At 36.4% G+C, this 20081-nt stretch overlaps 3 protein-coding genes across 7 annotated transcripts; all 3 read right to left on the bottom strand.

Annotated features, from left to right (window-relative positions):
- Positions 1-1246: 1246 nt before the first annotated feature.
- On the bottom strand, positions 1247-2532 carry LOC7486861 (uncharacterized). The gene is made up of 2 exons (XM_002310930.4): positions 1887-2532; positions 1247-1784 (listed from the first exon to the last, which is right to left on the bottom strand). Exons 1-2 carry the CDS (start codon positions 2214-2216, stop codon positions 1311-1313), a joined length of 804 nt encoding a protein of 267 aa, XP_002310966.1. The 5' UTR covers positions 2217-2532; the 3' UTR covers positions 1247-1310.
- A 402-nt stretch (positions 2533-2934) lies between these two features.
- LOC7486860 (ubiquitin C-terminal hydrolase 12) lies at positions 2935-15214 on the bottom strand. Of its 3 annotated transcripts, none has more exons than XM_024607521.2 (32): positions 15047-15214; positions 14782-14848; positions 14342-14489; positions 14073-14230; positions 12752-13017; positions 12418-12636; positions 12212-12320; positions 12002-12117; positions 11747-11845; positions 11417-11526; positions 11182-11256; positions 10672-10750; positions 10440-10586; positions 10260-10340; positions 9989-10108; positions 9136-9258; positions 8779-8856; positions 8579-8667; positions 8398-8506; positions 8232-8300; positions 8019-8129; positions 6775-6830; positions 6520-6697; positions 6332-6433; positions 6169-6240; positions 5899-5964; positions 5167-5232; positions 4448-4534; positions 4168-4281; positions 3873-3947; positions 3651-3737; positions 2935-3460 (listed from the first exon to the last, which is right to left on the bottom strand). In XM_024607521.2, the coding sequence occupies exons 1-32, from the start codon at positions 15074-15076 to the stop codon at positions 3419-3421; spliced, it is 3348 nt and encodes a 1115-aa protein (XP_024463289.1). In that variant the 5' UTR covers positions 15077-15214; the 3' UTR covers positions 2935-3418. The 3 variants fall into 3 exon arrangements, with proteins under 3 accessions (XP_024463289.1, XP_024463288.1, XP_052311511.1); XM_024607520.2 differs by having other exon boundaries at positions 4168-4284; positions 15047-15213; XM_052455551.1 differs by lacking the exon at positions 15047-15214 and adding an exon at positions 14982-15000 and having other exon boundaries at positions 4168-4284.
- A 1391-nt stretch (positions 15215-16605) lies between these two features.
- LOC7490872 (ABC transporter I family member 6, chloroplastic) lies at positions 16606-19809 on the bottom strand. 3 transcript variants are annotated; one of them, XR_002983436.2, is made up of 8 exons: positions 19418-19809; positions 19257-19307; positions 18934-19155; positions 18727-18849; positions 18447-18623; positions 17812-17912; positions 17241-17306; positions 16606-16909 (listed from the first exon to the last, which is right to left on the bottom strand). XR_002983436.2 is itself a non-coding variant. In XM_024607522.2 (7 exons), the coding sequence occupies exons 1-6, from the start codon at positions 19739-19741 to the stop codon at positions 17826-17828; spliced, it is 984 nt and encodes a 327-aa protein (XP_024463290.1). In that variant the 5' UTR covers positions 19742-19809; the 3' UTR covers positions 16606-16909; positions 17812-17825. The 3 variants fall into 3 exon arrangements, 1 of the variants encoding a protein (XP_024463290.1); XR_002983435.2 differs by having other exon boundaries at positions 17241-17309; positions 19418-19808; XM_024607522.2 differs by lacking the exon at positions 17241-17306.
- Positions 19810-20081: the final 272 nt, after the last annotated feature.

The raw sequence follows: 20081 nt of genomic DNA, 5'->3' as shown, positions 1-20081 counted from the left end.
TCAAAAGTGAAAGAAAAAAAGTCAAAGGATTTACTTAGAATCGTTTGGGTGGGGCTACGAGATGAATGAGTTACCTAAGATAAACCTCAAAGAATGAGTCTGACCAATATGCCAGACCTACGCGTCTTAAAGCCGGCAACCATGTCAAAGTCACGCGACATGGGCATGGCGACAACGCCAGATCCAAGGCATTCGGGCCTGGCAACCACGTCAGACCCAAGGCGTCGGGGTCTAGCGACAAGACCAGCCCCGCGCCTGGTCTGGCAACCATATGAAAACAAAAACAAAACACCCTTACATGCAGCTTTGTTGTTGTTGAAGCAAAATGATAATTTTGTATTTGAACTATTTTAATAATAATAATAATAAAAGACGGAGAAGCCTCTCAACACATGCATATCCCCCATAAGAGCATGATTGTATCTTCACTGTTTATTTTTTTTAAAGACAAAAAAAGCCTCCAACCCAAATGTTAAAATTTTGTACCTTGAAGGGCAAATCAGTATTTATATTGTAGCTCAAAAAACCTGAACATACCATTTTATCTCCAATCATTCTTTCAATGCTAAATGTATCTTATGAAAAAACAATTATACCTCCAACTGCGTGCTTAACAAGTTTTTTAGGTAAGGATAATTTCATCATTATATGACTATAATCTATAATAATCTATGTCTAGATAATCAGGGAAAAATATAATGATCCTTTTTAGCATAGTTTGTAATTAACAGCATGCATGCATGGAAAAGGAAGGAGAGAGATATTAAGAGATGTGAGAACTACTAAAAACAACTTTAATTTGGGCTGTGCCTAATTACGAGCCCCCAAAGCCAAAATGGTCCAATATGGATTATAAGATTCCATTTAAGCTTCAATATTTATGACCAAGATGGATCCGACTCCCAGGTCCATGTTAGAATAACTATTAGATTTATGAGCAAAACTGATGCTCGAATCAGATTCAATGGGCCTCTTTTTTTTATAGCAATTGTGGGATGTCATGCCACTATAAATTATATTTATTAAAGTACCTTTTTTCAGCTGAGATTTTAGGAAAGTCCTCCCAGAAAATCAATTATGTTGGGCACCTGATCTGATGGATGATGATCATGTTGGTAGATTTCTTGATTTTTGTAAAAAAAAAAATAGCCTTGGAATGTCCATTCTAAAGATCTAGAGGGGGTCACCATAATATTTAATAAAATTAAACAATCTTAAAAAACTGGCAAAGCAATCTCTTACAAACTCGCAAGAAACAGGATATGAATCTTTTATTTAATCAAACAAGAAGAAGAAGAAGAATTTGACATTCAAAATACATAGGGAATAAGGGCCTTGACATCCTTGGGGAAATCTTCAAATTTGGAAAGGTACCATCTCCTTGTAGCGTAACTCCTTCCCATCAAGTAAACAATTGTGCCCACTGTGAAGCATAAGGGATACAGAGTTTGAGAAATGAATAATATTCCTATGAACCCTAACACCTCAAAGAGATAGTGGGGGCATATCACTAGGCCAAACAAACCACCTTTGGGAATCTTGTATTCTTTGTCACTCTTTGTTCTCAAAGAGGCGAGAAGAAGGTGGTGGTAGAGGTTGCCAAAAATCCCCAACAAGAACAGCAAAACCCCAGGATACTTCAGGTCCACTTGTGGCTCAGGAAACCCTTGTGTTAAATACTGACCATGGATCATGCTTGAAGTAGCTGAGAAATAACTAGAGCTTATAAGAATTGCAGAATCAAGAACCACCCCGCTAGTACTATACTTGTGAACGAACAGCACCTGCACAACATGGTAGAACAAGTTCAGAATTACTCAGGTTCAAGCAACCTAAGTTCCCAGCAATGTATTGAAGAGTTTCATGATCACAGGTGTATTAATTACCTCAATGGTTCTCTTGAAGAAATGTATGGTGAGAGTTACTTTGACCAGGAACAGCCTGAGATCGTGATTTGGATAAAGCACAAAAGAAGCGACACCAGAAAGAAAAGCCGGCACATAAAACACAAGCATGCCAGTTCTGCTAGAGAGTTTGATCTGCATTCTTGTAGATTTTTCAGAGTTCAAATTCCAGAATCTTGAGTACTGTAAATGCTTTCCTAAGATTTCAGATATTCCAAGACCTGCTATTGCTACCAGACTAACCACAGACATGACTGAGATGATCAAAGAAGGTGGTGGAGGAAAGATAACACTAGACAACATGGATGCCATTGCTGTAGCCCCTCTCGTTCTGTCTCAAAACTTTGACTCCTAATGAAGGGATTGTAAATTTGTAATCATGTAGGCATATCCTGTGTGTGAACATTATCTAGGCAAGCAAGTAGGTGGCAAACGTGGACAAATTCCGAATTCTAGCAAGTATCGGCTAACCGTTACCTACGAATTCTTGCTGAGATAAACATATATTATTATTTTTTTACAAAAAAATCCAAAACATTTATACATAACTTGAACTCTCTCCCATGATAGTTTTTGAAAAATATTTTCTGAGATCTGTTTATGATTTGCAAAGCAAGTTCTTCATATGGATGCTGAAAGGGGTGTGTTACATGTTGTGGACATTATTGGTCAAAGAGGTAGGTGGCAAAAGTGGATTTCACAGCTATGCACAATCAATATTCAGTAATTACCCAACCGTGCACACCAGCACAGAAAATGACACTTTAACGGGGTTTTTTTTTTTTTTTTTTTTTTTTTGAGGGAACACGTTTTAATGCACTACTTTAAAACATTGCCGGTCTAGGTTAAAAATAACTCTTATAAGAAAACAAAAAAGCGGAGCTAATAAATGTTTGCAGGCTGCAGCCATGAATGGATAGATGTCATAAATTGGAATTCAAATTGAAGGGGCAATGAAGCTACAAGTGTCATCAACATAGTAGAAAGACGACCACATAGCAATCAAAGGTAAAGAAGAAGAAAGTGAGGGTGGACTCGAAGAGATACGGCGTTTGTTTCAATTGCACAGCTTCAGGGAAGCACAGAACAAGCAGACAAACAGCACATTATACATGCGCCTCAAGGAGGCTCTAATGATTCTCTAATACATCTAGGCAAATCCACAGAAGGATGCTTGCAAAAGGAAAGACAAAATAATTTAAAAACACACACCTATACCCCCCTATACATCCCCCACAACAAAATCTTATGTACTAGATTACAATGGGATTTTAAGGATCAAATGTCATCTACTTCACCGAAAGAAGAGAGAGAGAGGTCAAAACTATTGAGGGAACATGTTTTTATGCCATGAGTTCACCCTCTCCCTACATGAAAGAATTACACATCTATCAAAACCACTATTTTGCTCTGGTTGCAAGCTTGTTTCTTCCTTGGTCCATTTTGCAACAGTTTGTAGGGGAATCACGGTCTTTGATTCAGCTGATGCACTAGTTTCGCTTCCTCATTGCTTCCTAGTTGTAGATTTTTACCGGCTTCTCAAATGTATGACGATTCTGTAAAATGAAGGCAAGGTCACCACAAAGCTTTTGAGACAGAATAGAATTCATTATCATCTATATACATGACAATGCACTTTATTGGTGGTGCTTAAAACCATTATCTGCCGTTAATAATTCAATTATCAAAAATCATTTTTTTAGCTTGACCAATAACCTTGCCTATAAGCTTAATGACAGCACATACCTGATTAGCAGCATATGACCTTTTAGGAGCATTGTCAGAATGCTCCAATCCAAGATACTGCTCCCAAGCACCATAAACATCCCTTCTCTGATCAAACAGAAAATGGAAGAGTAAGAAATTGTCAGAAAAGTTGTCATGTCAGTGCCCATGAAAAATGGCAGACAGGCATGTGTGTGGTTGAGCGGGTGTGTGTGCGCACGAGCACATGTGAGAGAGAGAGACCTGAAAACGGCTGGACACGATGTCTGAATCTTGAAGGTACTCAGGGCGACCTAGAGACAAAAAAGCAAACTTCCACTGCACAAAAAAAAAAAAAGAACAAGAACAAGAACAAAAGAACAAAAACAAAGCAAACAAATATTAGAAATAAAGATACCAAAAGTTTGTATCTACAAAAAGCTAATCTTGTTAATACGAAACATGGTGAAATATTGTCTCAAGACTGGAACACCTTGAACATTGCAACTGGTCTATCATATTGTGTGGTCCAATGATTGTTTTGGCATTAAAAGAATACCTTTGAAAATTCTTCATCGGGAACCTGCAATTTTTTCTGTATGCGCATTTTGACTTCAGTCAAAGTCTCACCCTCGTGAATGACCAGGAAAAATGGTTCTCCAAAATTCTGAACCTGCTGTTAAATATAAACCACAACAAGTGTTGAAAAAGATATACCAGAAGCATATATAACTTGACCATCCAAACATGGAAATAATTGATAACTGCCATAGGAGAAGAAACACTTAAACAAAGTGCCAACCAAAAGGCAGTTGGAAATAAAATTTAAATATACTTACCACCTGGTTTTGAGTTGTGTCTTTCATGAAATGATAGACATGAATCAAGCGATCGTGAGGAGCAAGGTTTTTCTCTTCTTCAGGAACCTAAGGCAATGTGGCACAATATAGATGCATGATTAATGGAATCCATCAATGAATCATATCAAGGGATATGCAAACAAGTACAGAGACTAAACAAGAAGAAAATTAGTTCAAAACATGAGAGCCGAAAAAAGGTCTGAGAGATTTGTTCAATTTTATCCTCTTTCACCAAAGTTTTCCTACATCACATTTGACAAACAAGGACTCATTTATCCCATTTCTACCTTTCTATTCCAAGGTTCTACAGAACAACATGAAAGAAAATTTCAATCTTGAACAGTTGTGAGACAAATTAAAAACAAAAGCTAAACTAGCTAACAAACTATTTGGTGGACCCGCATTAGGAGAATTTAAGTATAAAGGAAAATCGAAAGCGAATGAATGATAAAACATATAAATCTTTCTGCAGGGGTTACTTTAAAACTTGAGCAAAGCATAAGATGGAATATGAGCAATGCATGAGATGGAATATGAGCAATGCATGAGATGGAATATGAGGGGGGGTGCAGGCTTAAGCAATTCATAACTCCATGTCAAACTGAATGGTCAGCTACGAAGTACCAACAGCCAGATGCTCAATGCATCTAGCTTACAGATATTTACAATTCAATTTCACCCACGATGGGATAGCTTACCTCCTCTGCACGTAGTGTCCAGTATTGATCATTAATGTTCTCGATTTTTTCATTGTGTGGAAAGATCTGAAAAGATGAAGTGGCCTAATGAGTAAAAATACTGCAAAGATAGAAAAGTTGACATAACAGGTTAAAAGAACATGCACGCCCATTCAAACTCCCTTGGTGTTTCCTAGGAGCTGCAAATATAAAGCTGATGAATATGTTCATGGTAAGAGGACTTTTAGCTTTTGCATAGATCTGGACTTCTCATAAACCAACTCTCCCTTGAGGTTTAAGCATTATACTCGTGAACATCTAATTGCAACCCATAAGTCATTAATCCATGAAATATTTGGTTGAAAACAAAATTCTGGAACCATCATAAATGAAATTGACGTGAGCTAATGTAGGTTTTTTCTTCATATTATTTGATTTAAGTAGATCATTTACCATCCATGACACATGTAAAAACATATTCTAATATGCACATGCATATGATTCAAGTCTGATACAAAGGGAATGAATTTGCAAATACATTTTACCTATAACGTAAAGAATCCCACATAATTCTATCACTAAATTATTTAAAATATTTCATCCATTTACAACAGAGCTTGCTTATTTCTAAACAGAAAAAACAAAGGAAAAAAAGCATAACACAACACAGGACCCTTGCTTCAGAGGACAAACAACTAATCTTTATAATTGATACTTTTCAAAGTACACAAAAATTACAGGTAAATATGATACCTTGTAGATCTTGTGATAGAAAACCTCAAGCAATCTAAGTTCAGCACTAGGATGAGACAGCTCCACCTATTCCAAAATAAGGAACATGGTGATATGCTTAGTCCAAAAAGAAATGCACAAGGGGCAAAAGAAGCAATTGAGAATGAGATTGGTATTCGCATCAGTAAGTGCAACTTCCACACAAATTATGAAATAAATCCAGCAGAAAAGGTGCAAAAGAGAGGTGGGTTAAAAACTTCCTTTTGTCCAGAGAGAGTTGCAACAATTTACCTTTGCCTTAAGGTCATTAATGACATCACCTACAGTGCTCTGTTTTGGCAATCTAATGGTATGAATCACTACCTGAGATCATGAGAGGTTCCATGAAGCCCAAAAATTATAATACACAAAGTAATTGCACTAAGAAAACTAATGTTTCATCATCTGCACTAACCTCATCCTTAGTAGCATGATGAAAAGCAACTTTTAATGTTTTAAGGCCTTGCAATTCTGGTAGAGGGATGTCTAATACTTCATAGTATAGAATATCAGATGTCTATCAAGCAAAACAAACAAAAAATCAGGCATTATAACAGAGAGATGAAAAAACAACTGGCAGAGATCTAAAATTCTATGGTATACCTGATTGTAGTGCACCAGCATATCAGACAAATGATCCACTCCTCGGAATTTGATGGGCTGGGGTTTAGGTTGCTGGGAGTAACAGTTATGAGATGTAAGCCTAATTTTGGATGGGTCATCCAAGCCAAGATGGTGAGCTACTCTTTCCGCAACATCATCATAAGTGTGGAGCTTTGAACTGAAATAGGAAAGAGTATAAGCAAACACAATAAAGACTTCAACCAATTAGTCACATTCCAGGTTAAATTCACTTACAGCTCAAGACAGAATTCATCCTCTTTCGATTTCTCCAAAGATCGAAAACGAACAACCTATGGATCAGGAAATATAAAACTAATGTAGCAGAATACAAAATATACATTATGGTAGTATTAGTATTTCTAGAAAATGACAGCTCATGATAACATAGTTTGAACCATTGTTGTCTAAACTAGCCAGGCCTGTTAGATATGAACCAGGTGACTGCCAAGGACCAATTCAGGTTTCTATTCTTTCACCAGGCCAAACCCAGGTGACCTGGCAGGGTTTTTAGAGACCCAGCAAGGTATCCTGGTGAAACCCAGTCAAGACCTGGCAGGTCAACCATAAAACTGGATATAAAAAAAAATAGAACTAAATTGCATTCTTTTGCTTCCCAAATAAAAGCAAAATCCCAAAAATAACTGAGCTCTAGAAACAAAGCAATTCTCCATCACTTATATTTCAGTTCACATCAACTGTTCTCTCACATCAGTGATCTCTCACTTAGGTCTCATCATCAACCCATTCACTATTTCTAAGTTATACTGCAAGATAGAAAATGGAATTTGATGGGTACTACTACTGACTTGTTTCAGCATTTGGATTTTTCTCCATTTGATTTCTTATAACTGTATCTAGTTGAGTTAGGTTTTCTATGCCGAGTTATGTTATCTTCATTCAGATTCTTTGCTAATTCTGTATTCAATGCCTGAAACTGTTCTTGTTAATGGTTTTGGACTTTCATTCTTCTAGCTTGTGACCTTCCACTTGCCTTCAATAATATGTTCTCTGCATATTGAAGTGGACCTATTGTCCAAAAGATCTTGTCATTTTTTTTGCTTTAATTCAATTACAGATCTTGAAAGAACCGGGGGGGGGGGGGGGGGTCTCAAAATTAAAAAATCATCAGAAATTTTCTAAACAAGTTTTATTACTATTTCTATTCTTTTTTATTCTTATAATTTAATATTGCAGAACAATAGCTAAAGTCATGTTTTGGTTATGGTTTCTTTTTTCTTTTCTGTTCTTTTTGCATTCCATTCACTGGAAAGAATGAAAATTGCAGACCTGCCGGGTAAAGCCAGTTACCCGGGACTCTTTTCCAGGTTGTAAATGTGCCATTATACCAATACCAAGCATCCAGCTATTAGAATGAAAACTACCAAGCCATGGTAGGACAGAAATCAAAAACTTTTCAACAGCAAAATGTTCTGCTCAACAGTATAGAGAATTCAATCTCTTATCAAATCATAGTATACCTGGCGATTGTGCATGTACTCAAGGAAGGAAGGCACATCAGGGTAGCGGCACTGTTCGTCACTTCCCATTGGAGGGGGTTTCTGATAGCAAACAATATCTCCATCTTCAAGCTGCCAAAATATCCAGGAGGTACCAAGTTGTAGACATAAAGTAATTTGCTGAAGATGAATTTATTCACAAGAACTTTGCATTAAGAAGTTGATTTTAAGTACCTGACTAGAACGAAAAGTGAGCCTCTTGTCAATGTGTTCGCACATGACATTAGGTTCAAACTTTATTTCCTGAAAGAAAACAGGAGAGAGATATTTACTGAAACTAAATTTTGATCCCTTAAAAATCAGAATAGTGTTGGACTACAAACTAAATGTAATGACTAGCCTCGTAAAGTTCAATCTCCTGGTCAGGAGCAAAGCCAGCGATTTCATTTAGTTTCGTCAGGATCTCCAACGGCTTGCCGCTACCCTTTACAAACAGCCTCCCTACATACCTGTCATCAAAGAAGTTCAGCAACAGTAACTGGCTGCAATTCCTAACAAAAGTAAAGTGTACGTGGGAATACCGGAGTTCCTCCTTCGATGGATCATAAAGTTTAAAGAAAAGAAGGATATCATCTTTAGTCTTCTCAGGTGGAGGAACAGGTCGCAAATCCTGGATCATCACAGAGATAAGTTATAGTAAGAGATCAAATAACATTCATCAAAATAAACCTGAAAATCATTAAAAAGGAATCGATGGAAAAGGATAAAGCATATAACAAACCTGTCCAATTTCTGCTTCCAGAAACAGCTTTAGCTCCGCGTTATTTGCCTTATTAGAAACCTCTCTCAATTGTCCAACCTACAATGCCTCCAGTCATTATGAAAACAAAATGGACAAGTGCCCCCTAAAGCTAACACTACCATAAGCACACATTTAAATTTGCATGGGTCTAAACCAATCAGAAGTGCATAAACTTCTACAGATTTCCGAAGTCACACAAAATTTCATGTTAATGGAAGGGTCATCTATATTAGCATGTCTGTTCACATAATTACCCAGAGAATCAAGATGTATGCAATAGCACACGTACATATTTAGCAATGACCAAGCATGAGGATGTAATCAATCTCTACTTACAGACTGTGCTTCCTCCTGAGGAGTCAGTGGCCGATTTGGACGGTATGTATGATTTTGTCGCTTTGCCCACAGCCAAAAACGTTGAAGTTGCACTGGTATACCAAATTCTTTAGCAACTTCTTCCTGTGAAAATAAATTGGAAGACCATCAATTAGAAAGACCAAAATAAATATACAATAAGAATTCATAGTCATAAGAATATTACTAAGAAAACAATAGAAAATAAGATACGAGCAACTTTTGTACCATAAAAGAGATAGTGAAGAAGACTGTCACAAAGAAGAAGATTCAAGGAAGAATTACTAATACATGGGATCCAATGTTGGTTGATAATGAAACTTGGTATTGGTATGACCCCATATAGGCTGTATTGTGTGCATACAGCTGTGCTGGTTTAAACTTTTAGGTTGGAAGCTCCATTACAGAATCAAAGTTGATATTCCCACCATTGAGCATTGACACACAGCATAGTCCATTATCCAACTATAACTCAATTTGAAGCAGGGGCATAGGAGGGGAAATCAAGAAAAAAAGTGTGCTTTATGAAGTGACTGCTCCCCAGAATGAACCCACTCACTTCGTTATATGATTTGAAATTCAACAATATTCCAGATGACAGTACCTTTGGTGCAGCTGTCAGCATGTTTGAGCACTCAATTGTATGGTTGAAAATTTAACAATATGCAAGACAATAACACCTTTGGTGCAACTGTCTTCAAGCTTGAGGACTAACTTGTGGATGTATGTCAATATGTTAAAATTGTGGATTGGGATATAAGACATCAACATGGCTGCAAAAATGAAAATGAAGCCACAATTTCCAAATATGGATTAACAAAGAAAAATGATGTACCTTGAAAAGGTTGAAGGTTATCTGTTTCTGGATACGGAAACTTCGTACTTTGTCATGGTCCACAAGATCAAAATATACATCCTTGCCAATCTGTTCAAGTAGATCCTCACTGCGTGCAACCTAAAGGCACAGAATAACTGAATCAGTAACTTATTTTTCCAAAAAATATAGATCCTATGATATACCAGCAAACATAAAGCACAGCATTGAATTCATGCATGCATCAGGGCAATTGGCATGTGTTTGTGCGTGAGAGAGGGAGAGACGCAACCTTTATTATGGTGTACAAGTGCGCCTCCGCTTTTTCCTTTCTCTTTTGCTCCTTTTCCTCCTGTTCTTTCTTCAATCTTATCTGAAATGAGATATTTGAAGTGCATGGCCAAAGCATTGTTTGTAAAATAGAACATGGAAACACAATTTTATAGGAACAAAAAAATAATCAACATCTCACCCTGAGGTGCTCTGCAATGTCCTTCTCGTCCACATTACAGATTATTTTTTCCTTGTCACTTTCACGAATATACACAAGCATATAAGCATTTGAGTACTTTGTAAACTTGAAGGGAGAGTTGTTGAAGCCAGGATTTGTCTGTGGTAACTGTTTGACAGAAACAAGGAGCACAAAGATTATATGAATGAACTGAAAGTAAATGGAAATTAACAGGTATGCTGGAAAATCTTACCTCTTCCTCACCACCATACTGCTCCTCTAATGCCCTTTTGATATCCTCTTTGGTCACCCGCTCATCATCAAATTTGAACCTACATGCCATGAGTTTTAAGCTGTGAGATGAAAGACACAATCAGACAGCCCAAGTTCAATGCAAAAACAGATCAGTAGAACTCATATAGTACACAGCAAAGATGCTGCTTGAGAATATGCTTAAAAGAAAAGGCATAAATACCCAAGTTCAAGCATGCCAGTGAGATGAAAGAGTGGTGGAGCCAAGTTTAAGAAAAGGATATACACCAACTAGAAACCAGATACTTAAGTGATCTCATAGAGTTTCATCAAGAATTTTTCAACAAAACCAAGATGGTATGGAATGGGAAAAAAGATTAGCTCAAGACACTCATTTCCTTCACAAGCATTTCAGTCAGTAGAACCATGCTGATAAGTTTAAAAAGAAATAATATAAAAGCAAGGATATATATAGATTGCTGAAACCAGCCTCAATTAACAGATTGCATACCACTGATCTGAGAGAGTTGGTCTGATATAAGCATAGTAGTGTCCACCATGCACACCACCACTGTGAACCAAAACACTGCAAAAAAGGAAAGAAAGAAAGAAAGAATAGTGATTGATACCGTAAACCAAATTGCACGAATACATATCATAAATAAATAAGGCATGGTAAAGGTTCTATCTTGTCATAAGAGCCAGAGAATGATAAGTGCAACCAGATACAATGGGAAAGTTGATACCTGTGAAGGGTGTATAGATTGCGGACACTGCGGTCAGCCTCTGGTGATAAATATTTCCCATTCTCTCTATCAAGATCAAGTTGCAAAGGGAACTCATAGCGATCATTTATCTGCATAAATAAGTGAAATAAGCAAGGCACTTTCTACAATCATCAGTCAAACACATAAAAGGACCACCAAACAATAAGAGAACTTGTGTTGTACATCCTAAGAATCATATAATTGGAATTTATTGCATGAGAATAGAAAATACAAATGGTATAATGGAAAAAAAAAAAAAAGCAAACCATGTGCATTTCATAAAAGAAATAATTCCAGTCAATTACTAACCTTCACCATTGTATCCCGCATAAAATCATACTCGAACCTTTTAAGTTGAAGTTGGAGAACTGGGGGGAAGTCAATGAATAGGACACCCTTTCTAGCATCCTGAAAACATCCAAAAGCAGAGCACATCATAAAACATTTGTCAAAGAGCAAACCATGCAAAAACTAAAGGCATTTGCAGCATTTCATTTAAATGCACTTCCAAAGAAGTTAAAATATGCAAAAGCTTCAAGTTCCAGAGTTTAAAATGCATGTCACCTGTAATCCATGTTGTTCAGCATGATATTTATTGTCACCTTCAAGACGTTCCACCTCCACATACTTATCAAAAGAAGCATAAACATCCCGACAGCCTTTGACATCAAGCTGAAGATCTACAATTATATATATATATATATAAAATTCCATGAGGTCCACAAGATGAATCTCGGATAATTTACTATTATCCGCTGTAACCAAAATCTGTACCATAAAATGACTCCTTTCTTGTCGACTTATAGTCAACATTGATGCATTCAATATAATTCATATGGTGCCCTTCAAATAGCTGTTGTATAGTGCCCTCCACAACAGTTCCCTGTGACAGTAAACCAAAATGAATATGAATCCAGTAGTCCTTCACCCACATTTTAGCAATGAACAAACATATCCTAAGACTATTAAACACCCTGTACCTTCATTTTATCTTCAAGCTTTTCACACAGAACCCTATTAAGTTCTTGGACATCATGCTGCATGAAAGAGTCATATGTATCCCAGCCAAAAGACTTTGTCAACTCTTTTGTAGCTACGCTAGTGTCACTGTATTGAAGTTTATAAAACAAACTCTGCAAAGCCAGAGGAATGCTCCCTGATGGGATATCATTCTCAGTTGTTGGCATATGATATACAGCCTGCAATTAACATCTCACATGAAGAGGCTTGTGCATAATTTCAATAATTTTTTTTTTTTAAGAAATTCTTCATAATTTCAATAGTTCGAATTACAAAAAGTAGAATACAATAAACCTTTCTGAAATAAGGAATATGATACAGCGTCTGAAGGAGAGAGTTCATGTAGCATGTAGCTCCTTGGTTCTTTAGACCAACATAACCGGTCTCCTTCTTCGAATCATGTGACCAGTAATCAATGACCTTACGAACAGCAACATCAGCTTCAACCACACACGTGTCATTTACAAGATACCCTCTCCCAGGGTCATACAATTCCCCAAGAGGCATGAATGAAGTGAATCCCCAATCACTCTCACGTGCATTGAACTGGTGCTGCGTGTCTGATAATGAAATAAAGGAAAGTCATGACCATGCATTCAGTTAATTTTGCCTACGTCATAGGAAAATATGCATATATGTTCATTTCTTTCAGGAAAAACAATCAATAATGGATTTGTTCAAGCTGTTACTAGGTAAATCTCCATTTTCCACATACCAGATTACATTTAGACTGCACCTAACCCAGCACTATTGCATACTTTACCAATGCAGAGGAAACTACAAAGTCCATGTTTCTTCTGGACAGCATATTACATGTGTCTGACCAATTAATCACCATACCAATGTCAACAAAATCCAAGGTTCATATTTAAAGGAACCAAGTAACATTTCTTCTCCTTCATATATTATGTCTTGATCTCTTTGTCTTCAATATAAAATGGTAAGAATTTCAACATACAAGATAGCTATTAGCCATAGTGGCAACGTGAACAAGAATGCCCCCTATCTAGTTAAAACACATGAAATGCCCCCTCGCCAAGCGATTGTATTCCTTAAGCATTTGTAGTTGCAGTTACAGTTACTCATGCTTGAATCACCAATGTACACCAAAATCAGTTTAAGCAGCCCTCCCATGTTTTCCACCATCATATCTAATGGACAAGACTTCCAGGTTTCATTCCAGATGAACCCTGAGAGTTTATCACACATGACCAGACATGTACGTGGAGCAAACAGTATCAGACACAAATATGATACAAGTAGAGCTCATTTTTTGACAACTAATTTTATATCAAATAAACTCGTCAATGATCCAGGAGGACTACTCCGCAAATACCACGGCAAAAAATTGAGAAGAAACCTTAAAAGAAAAGCATAAACAAAAAGATAACTAATATAATGATTGCTTAGGAACAAACTGATTTGTCTATCACGATGGTTATGGCAGGTTATGTCCCGTTGATATAGTATTGTGTGATTACACACAAACATGCATGCACACATGCACCAACCAAAGTTAAATGGAACTGTCAAGATACTCTTAGCACCAGGATATTGATAAAATGTTTTTGAAGGAGAAAAGATCAGTTCAAGTGCACCAGTAGTGAGCGAATACCTTTCCGAATTGAGTACTTTTGATGAAGTTGATTGATAACAGTCAAGCTAAACTGCGCATATCGACTCCAGCCATATGGCAAAGTTGCTGAATCAGCAACATCTAGATACATGGATAAATGATCCACATTGTTACCCTTTGGAAAAATCAATATCCGCCTGACAGCCAATCACGCAGAACATTCAATAATCAAAAGCAGGCACCAAACACCACAAATAAGAAGAATACATCATATTGTCCAATAAAAAGAAAAGAAATGATCCACGCACCACTTGTAGCCTCCAACAACAAAAACATCAGAGTAGAGCTTCTTAGCATTTAGCCTCGAAAAATTATCAATCGTCCATGTAAACCTAGCAGATGGTGGATCATCCACCGACTGTGCATCAACTGCTGTTGCAGTTTCGGCTTGTGCTACTACAAAAAATTAACCACCATAAAAATAAAAATAATCCAAAACCAAAACTTCCCTTGCAGATCCCAGAAAAAAGAAATTCCCATCAAACACAAGCAAAAACCCAATTATCCAGTCATAATAAAAAAAAAATAACGATGCATTAAAAATCATACTTCGATCCTAAAAAATACGTAGCCTTTGCTTTCATATTAGCTCAGTAAACCATGTAAAAAGAAAGCATCAAAGAAAATAATTCAAACCAATAAAGAAATAAACAATTTTCTCAGGCACCAAACAGAAAAATAAGGGCACCTTCCATTGGCTGAGGTCCATCAGCAAATTCAGTTTGTGGGACCAACATCTCGTCGTCTTCTTGTTGCTACAGAGAACAAAAGTCAATGTGAGAGCTTTGGATCTGTTAATCGAGACCCTAGAGAGCTAACGACGGGCAGCACAAATTAAAAATCAAACACTAAGATTAAACAAAATTGAAAAAAACAAAAAAACCTAACTGATTCAAAAATCGAAATTAAAGTGGAAAAGATAAGCGAGGATGAGTGGGAGATTTAGCAATTACATTTAACGGAGGAGGAGTCATGAGAGTCATGGATGGAGGAATCAGAGAGGAGTGTAAAGTGAGTAGTTCAGAGAGAGAGGGGGGGGGGGGATTGGTGTAGAAAAAGGAGGGGGGGAGAAGGAGAGAGAGAGAGAGAGGAAGAGGGGTTTACTGTTCTAGTACGAGAAAAGGTACAATATTGGTAATTTGTGATCATTTATAGGTAACAAGTAAAAAACGTAGTGCATTGCGAGACGGTACTTTGCATGGGTAAGAATGAAAAATTAAATGTTTTGGTGATTATTTTTATTTTTCCTTCTAATTTTCTTATTAAGAGGTTCATCTCCCGTGAGTGATTAAAATTGTTTTTTCTCTTCATTATTTAGTAAATGGTTCAATGATAAAAAATTGAGACTAAAAAATTTGTTTTTCTTGTGATTTCAGGTTGGAACCATGTAATTACTACTATAATAGTCACTAAAAGCTTATATAGTCGTTAACTTCAGAGCTCGTAGAATTAATCGAGATGCGTGCAAGCTGGCACGGATATTAACGTTAATAAAAAATTGTTATTTATTTTTATTTTTAATTTTATAAATTTAAATATTAGGACCTGTAATTTATTAGATTTTTTTAAATTCACTTTAAAATAATTTAAGAAAATATATATCACTTGAAATAGTATTGTTTGCTTAGAGGAATAGTAAAAAAAGGAATAGAATAATTAATTGGTTCATAGATTTCTACAAAGATGGTTTGGTTTTGTTTTTCTCGTGATAAGTGGAATTGAATTGTAATTATTGATATGGTAGTAATTTCTTGTATATTGATTTTATCTTTGGTATTGTGTTTCAAAAAAAAATTTGGCAAAATTTTGATTTTTTTTAAAATTAATTTTTTTATATTTTTTAATTATTTTAGTACGCTGATATTAAAAATAATTTTTAACATAATAATAAAATTATTTTAAAATATTTTCTAATAAAAATATTTTATAAAACAACTAAAATCTTGCATTCCATCAAAAATCACTTATTGGGCGGGGATTGAGTTTTTTCTTCAAATTTCTCAACTATAAAATATTAGAATTAATTTGAATGATCATAATTTGGTGGATTATAAGATAACATTACATAATCGTTAATTTTTATATTTATTTATTTTGATAATATTCAATCTAAATCATAGACTATCCAAATCCGTCAAGCACGTGGCATGATCATGATCAACTCCAAGACAAGTCTTCTTAGATCCCAAACTACGCTAAAGATGCTGTAAATATTTTTGAGAAACAATTTGAAAAAAATAACAAGTCTTCGTCAAGAAACACGGATAGCCAGGAAACTGACTTCAAGGTCTTGACCAATCAGGCCACAATTGACCCACAATTCAGACTATTTGCAAAATCCACCAGGCTTTTATTGACATGTATATTCCCTGTACTTCCCAAATCCCTTTGTTTTTCCTCCATGGATGCATTGACGTTGAATGTCGGATAACCAGTCACGCATTCCAGAACGAAGAAAGGTTTCAATAAATCAATTGAAAAACCTTGAATGAGGAGGTTTATGGCGGATTAATTGAATGAAGGGTGCTAATGATGGATTATTTGAATGAAGGGGTTAACAGGAGAGAAAAAAATTCAGTTGAACCCATAACATGGATTATTCATGTGAATTACAGAGAACCAAAAACAAAAGCAGTGCTCCAGAGAGGAAGGTGGCCAAGTGGAATGCTAGACATGATTCAAATTAAGATGAAAGATTATGAATTTCAAAGAATCCAAAAACTTATCATTTGATGACAGGGTCTGCAAATTTTTGTACAAACAATGCCATTCTTCGAGAGGAATTACATCATAATCCTTCTTGTCAAAAAATGGACCTGCAAGAATGAGTAGCCAATAAAACATCAACTAATACTGAATCATATGATGAGCTGTGCTTTCTTTTTTCTTCTTTCATCAAGCAAGGACTGTTTGTTGCTTCTGACTAACCTATTCTAAATGAAAAGAAACGATGAAATTATTTAGCATGTCGTTTCAAAATCCCCCCTCCTTTTTCCTGGAAAGAAACTAAGCCATGGCCTCTAAGGGATCTTCAAACCCCTTAGAGGCCTTTGATACTCATCATCTTCTATTTTATCTGTTCTCACTCCCTTTTGTTTCATCAAGAAGCCAGTCAGAATCTAAGTCAGCATGTTTGAGCGGGCATACCTGAGGCATCTTTCAACAGTAATCAACATTTAATCTAGCATCCAGTATTTTCTCTTCACGCCAATGCTACTGTGCGGCCATACAAAATATGACAAGGAAATATTATTATTCAGACTAGGAGCACAAGATAGCAGGAGCACAAGAAAGCAGAGAGCTGCTTTCAAGTTGAAATCAGCGTCTGAACAAATACAATTCAGAGAAGAATTGAAATGAAAGAGAATTAAGAAATAGACGTGTGCACCGGCCACCTACTAATTCTATACAGGAGATCCCTGCACTTATAAAGAGCATGGATGCAAATCTTGCAGTTTTCTTATGTCCCAGCAACAAAAGCTGTCCCAATATTCTTCCTAATAAAATCCATTAAATCCATGTGTACCAGGTAAAAGGACACCAAGTTTTGCATAGTTTGACACCTGAGAAATATAGAACATTCTACTCCATTTCTCCTCACATGATTGGTCATGCTTATCCCAATGAAAAAATGTTCTAGTCTCCGTTTCTCCTTACATGACAACTTGTGGTTAACCCAGTGAATAAAAAGCAGATATTCAAGTGCGAGAGCAAGTACCTGTTGGCCAGCAGTTAAGAGGCAGAGATTGCTTTGTAACCTTCCTTCTCAAGTGTCTTTGCTATGGAAATATCACCGGTTTTTACAATTCTGCCATTCTCCTAAAAGAACATAGAAAAAAACAAATTCAGGAGTCAGGACTATATTAAAACATTCATCACAGCCACATTAGTTTCTCTATCTCACGGTATAGTAACACGAACAGTTTTTTGACAAATTAAAAAGCATCACAACCACAGGAATAGAAATCAAGTAGTTGAGCAATATTGCATAATATGGATATTTCTCACAATTATTTCAATTAAAAAACCCCCCAAGTACAGCTATTAAGTTTTTTACTTTTTTTTATCTTCCAGAGAATATCAGATTCCCCGCCACAGGAAGCAGCCAAGGAGCGAGGTGTAAGAAGAAGCACATAACTTTTTATAGCTCCCCTGGGTGTTTATATACACTGTATAATTGTATTATTTCATGAAATGCAACTATAAATTGATTTCCAATGAAGACTGACCAATATTACAAACATACAAACTAAAAGATTCATTGGGATCAATGCACTACTTCGTAATATAGATCTTTTTATCACATCAAGCACACCGTTACCAACAACAAATAGGATGCTCCAATTGACTCACCATGATATGAATGCACGTGGGCTTGATGAATTCCAGAAGCCGTAGATAATGAGTAATCATCAAAACAGCATTGTTCGGGGTCAACATCCCATTCACTGCTTTTGCTACATCTTGAAGGGCATCGATATCCAACCCAGAATCAATTTCATCTAATATAGCCAATTCTGCACCCAAAACCTAGAACACACAAAGCCCAAATTGATTTCCAAACAATACAAGAACATATTCCAGTTTGTTTCTCACAAAAACTCCAAAAACATTACAGCAAGTCAAAAATTACCGCAAGTTGTAAAATCTCATTCCGCTTTCTTTCACCACCACTGAACCCTTCATTCACATTTCTATTAAGAAAATCACTCTTCATGTTCACAAGCTCAAGTTTTGGAAACAAATACGCATAGAACTGCAATAACAAAACAAAATATCATTGTAGAAAAATATAGATACAATCATTCAACTGGACAAACGCAAAATCTCATAATCATACCTCGATAGGTCCAAGTTCAGGCAGACCGAGTTTCCGTCTCCGCGCATTATAAGCCATATTAAGAAAATCAATATTGTTAACACCAGGAATCTCAACTGGTGACTGAAAACTCATAAAAAGCCCAGCAAGTGACCTTTCTTCTGGCTCCATGTCAAGCAAGTTCTCCCCTTTAAACACTACACTCCCTCCAGTTACCTCATAATCCGGATGCCCAGCAAGAACCTTACAAAAATTAACAGAAAACCATTAAATCTTCCAATCATAAAGCCATAATTAAACCCTTAATCCTCTTAACCATGATTAAACTAACATAAAGTTCTAACCTTTGAAAATGTGCTCTTACCAGACCCATTTTTTCCCATAATAGCATGAACCTATTCACAAATCAAAAGACACCCACATAATTAATCAAGCAGAACTTTATTTATTTATAAAATAAATCAACACTTGTCAATCTTTGAACCACTTTAACTTATCAACCAACCTCTCCTTCGTAAAGGACAACGTTGACGCCTTTGAGAATCTCCTGTTTCGACTCAGCAATCACAGCGGTCAAATCCTTGACTTCCAGCAACGGCCTTTTCTTCCCTGAATCGGTTCCGGTAGTCCCTGTGGTTTCTACGGCAGGGACAGAGGCAGTGACTGCAGGAAGACGGCGGGTGGAGCGGAGACGGAGAGAGCGAGTGGCAGAATATGTGAATAAGTTTGAATTAAGGGGCAGAGTTGAAAGTTTAAGCGGAGGAGGAGAATGGATGAGTGGTGGCTGTAGAGAGGGAGAAGGGGAGGAGAGAGTGAAGCGTAAGGCCATCTTCTTTTTGGAGCGAAAAGGTTAAAAATCGTTACAGCGATCGTTGACGACACAGGAGATGCTCTGAGGTTTTTCCTTTCTTATGTTGTAACGTCGGATGCGGTCGGGATGGGCCTAGTATGGTTTCGTCATTGGATTAAACGGCCCATGATGTTGGACTATTGGGCTTTGAGTCAAAATATTGATGTGAATAGAAAATGAACGGTATTTTACATAAGAGATGAAATACATAAGATATAAATATATGTTTGGTAGAAGAAAAAAGATGAAAATATAAAATAAATATATTTTTTTAAGTAATTTTTATGTATTTTTAAAATATAAATTACATGGAGATATG

Source organism: Populus trichocarpa, chromosome 8 (assembly GCF_000002775.5).
Source record: "Populus trichocarpa isolate Nisqually-1 chromosome 8, P.trichocarpa_v4.1, whole genome shotgun sequence".
Classification (NCBI taxonomy): domain Eukaryota; kingdom Viridiplantae; phylum Streptophyta; class Magnoliopsida; order Malpighiales; family Salicaceae; genus Populus; species Populus trichocarpa.
This window is presented reverse-complemented; position numbering and strand designations above follow the sequence as displayed.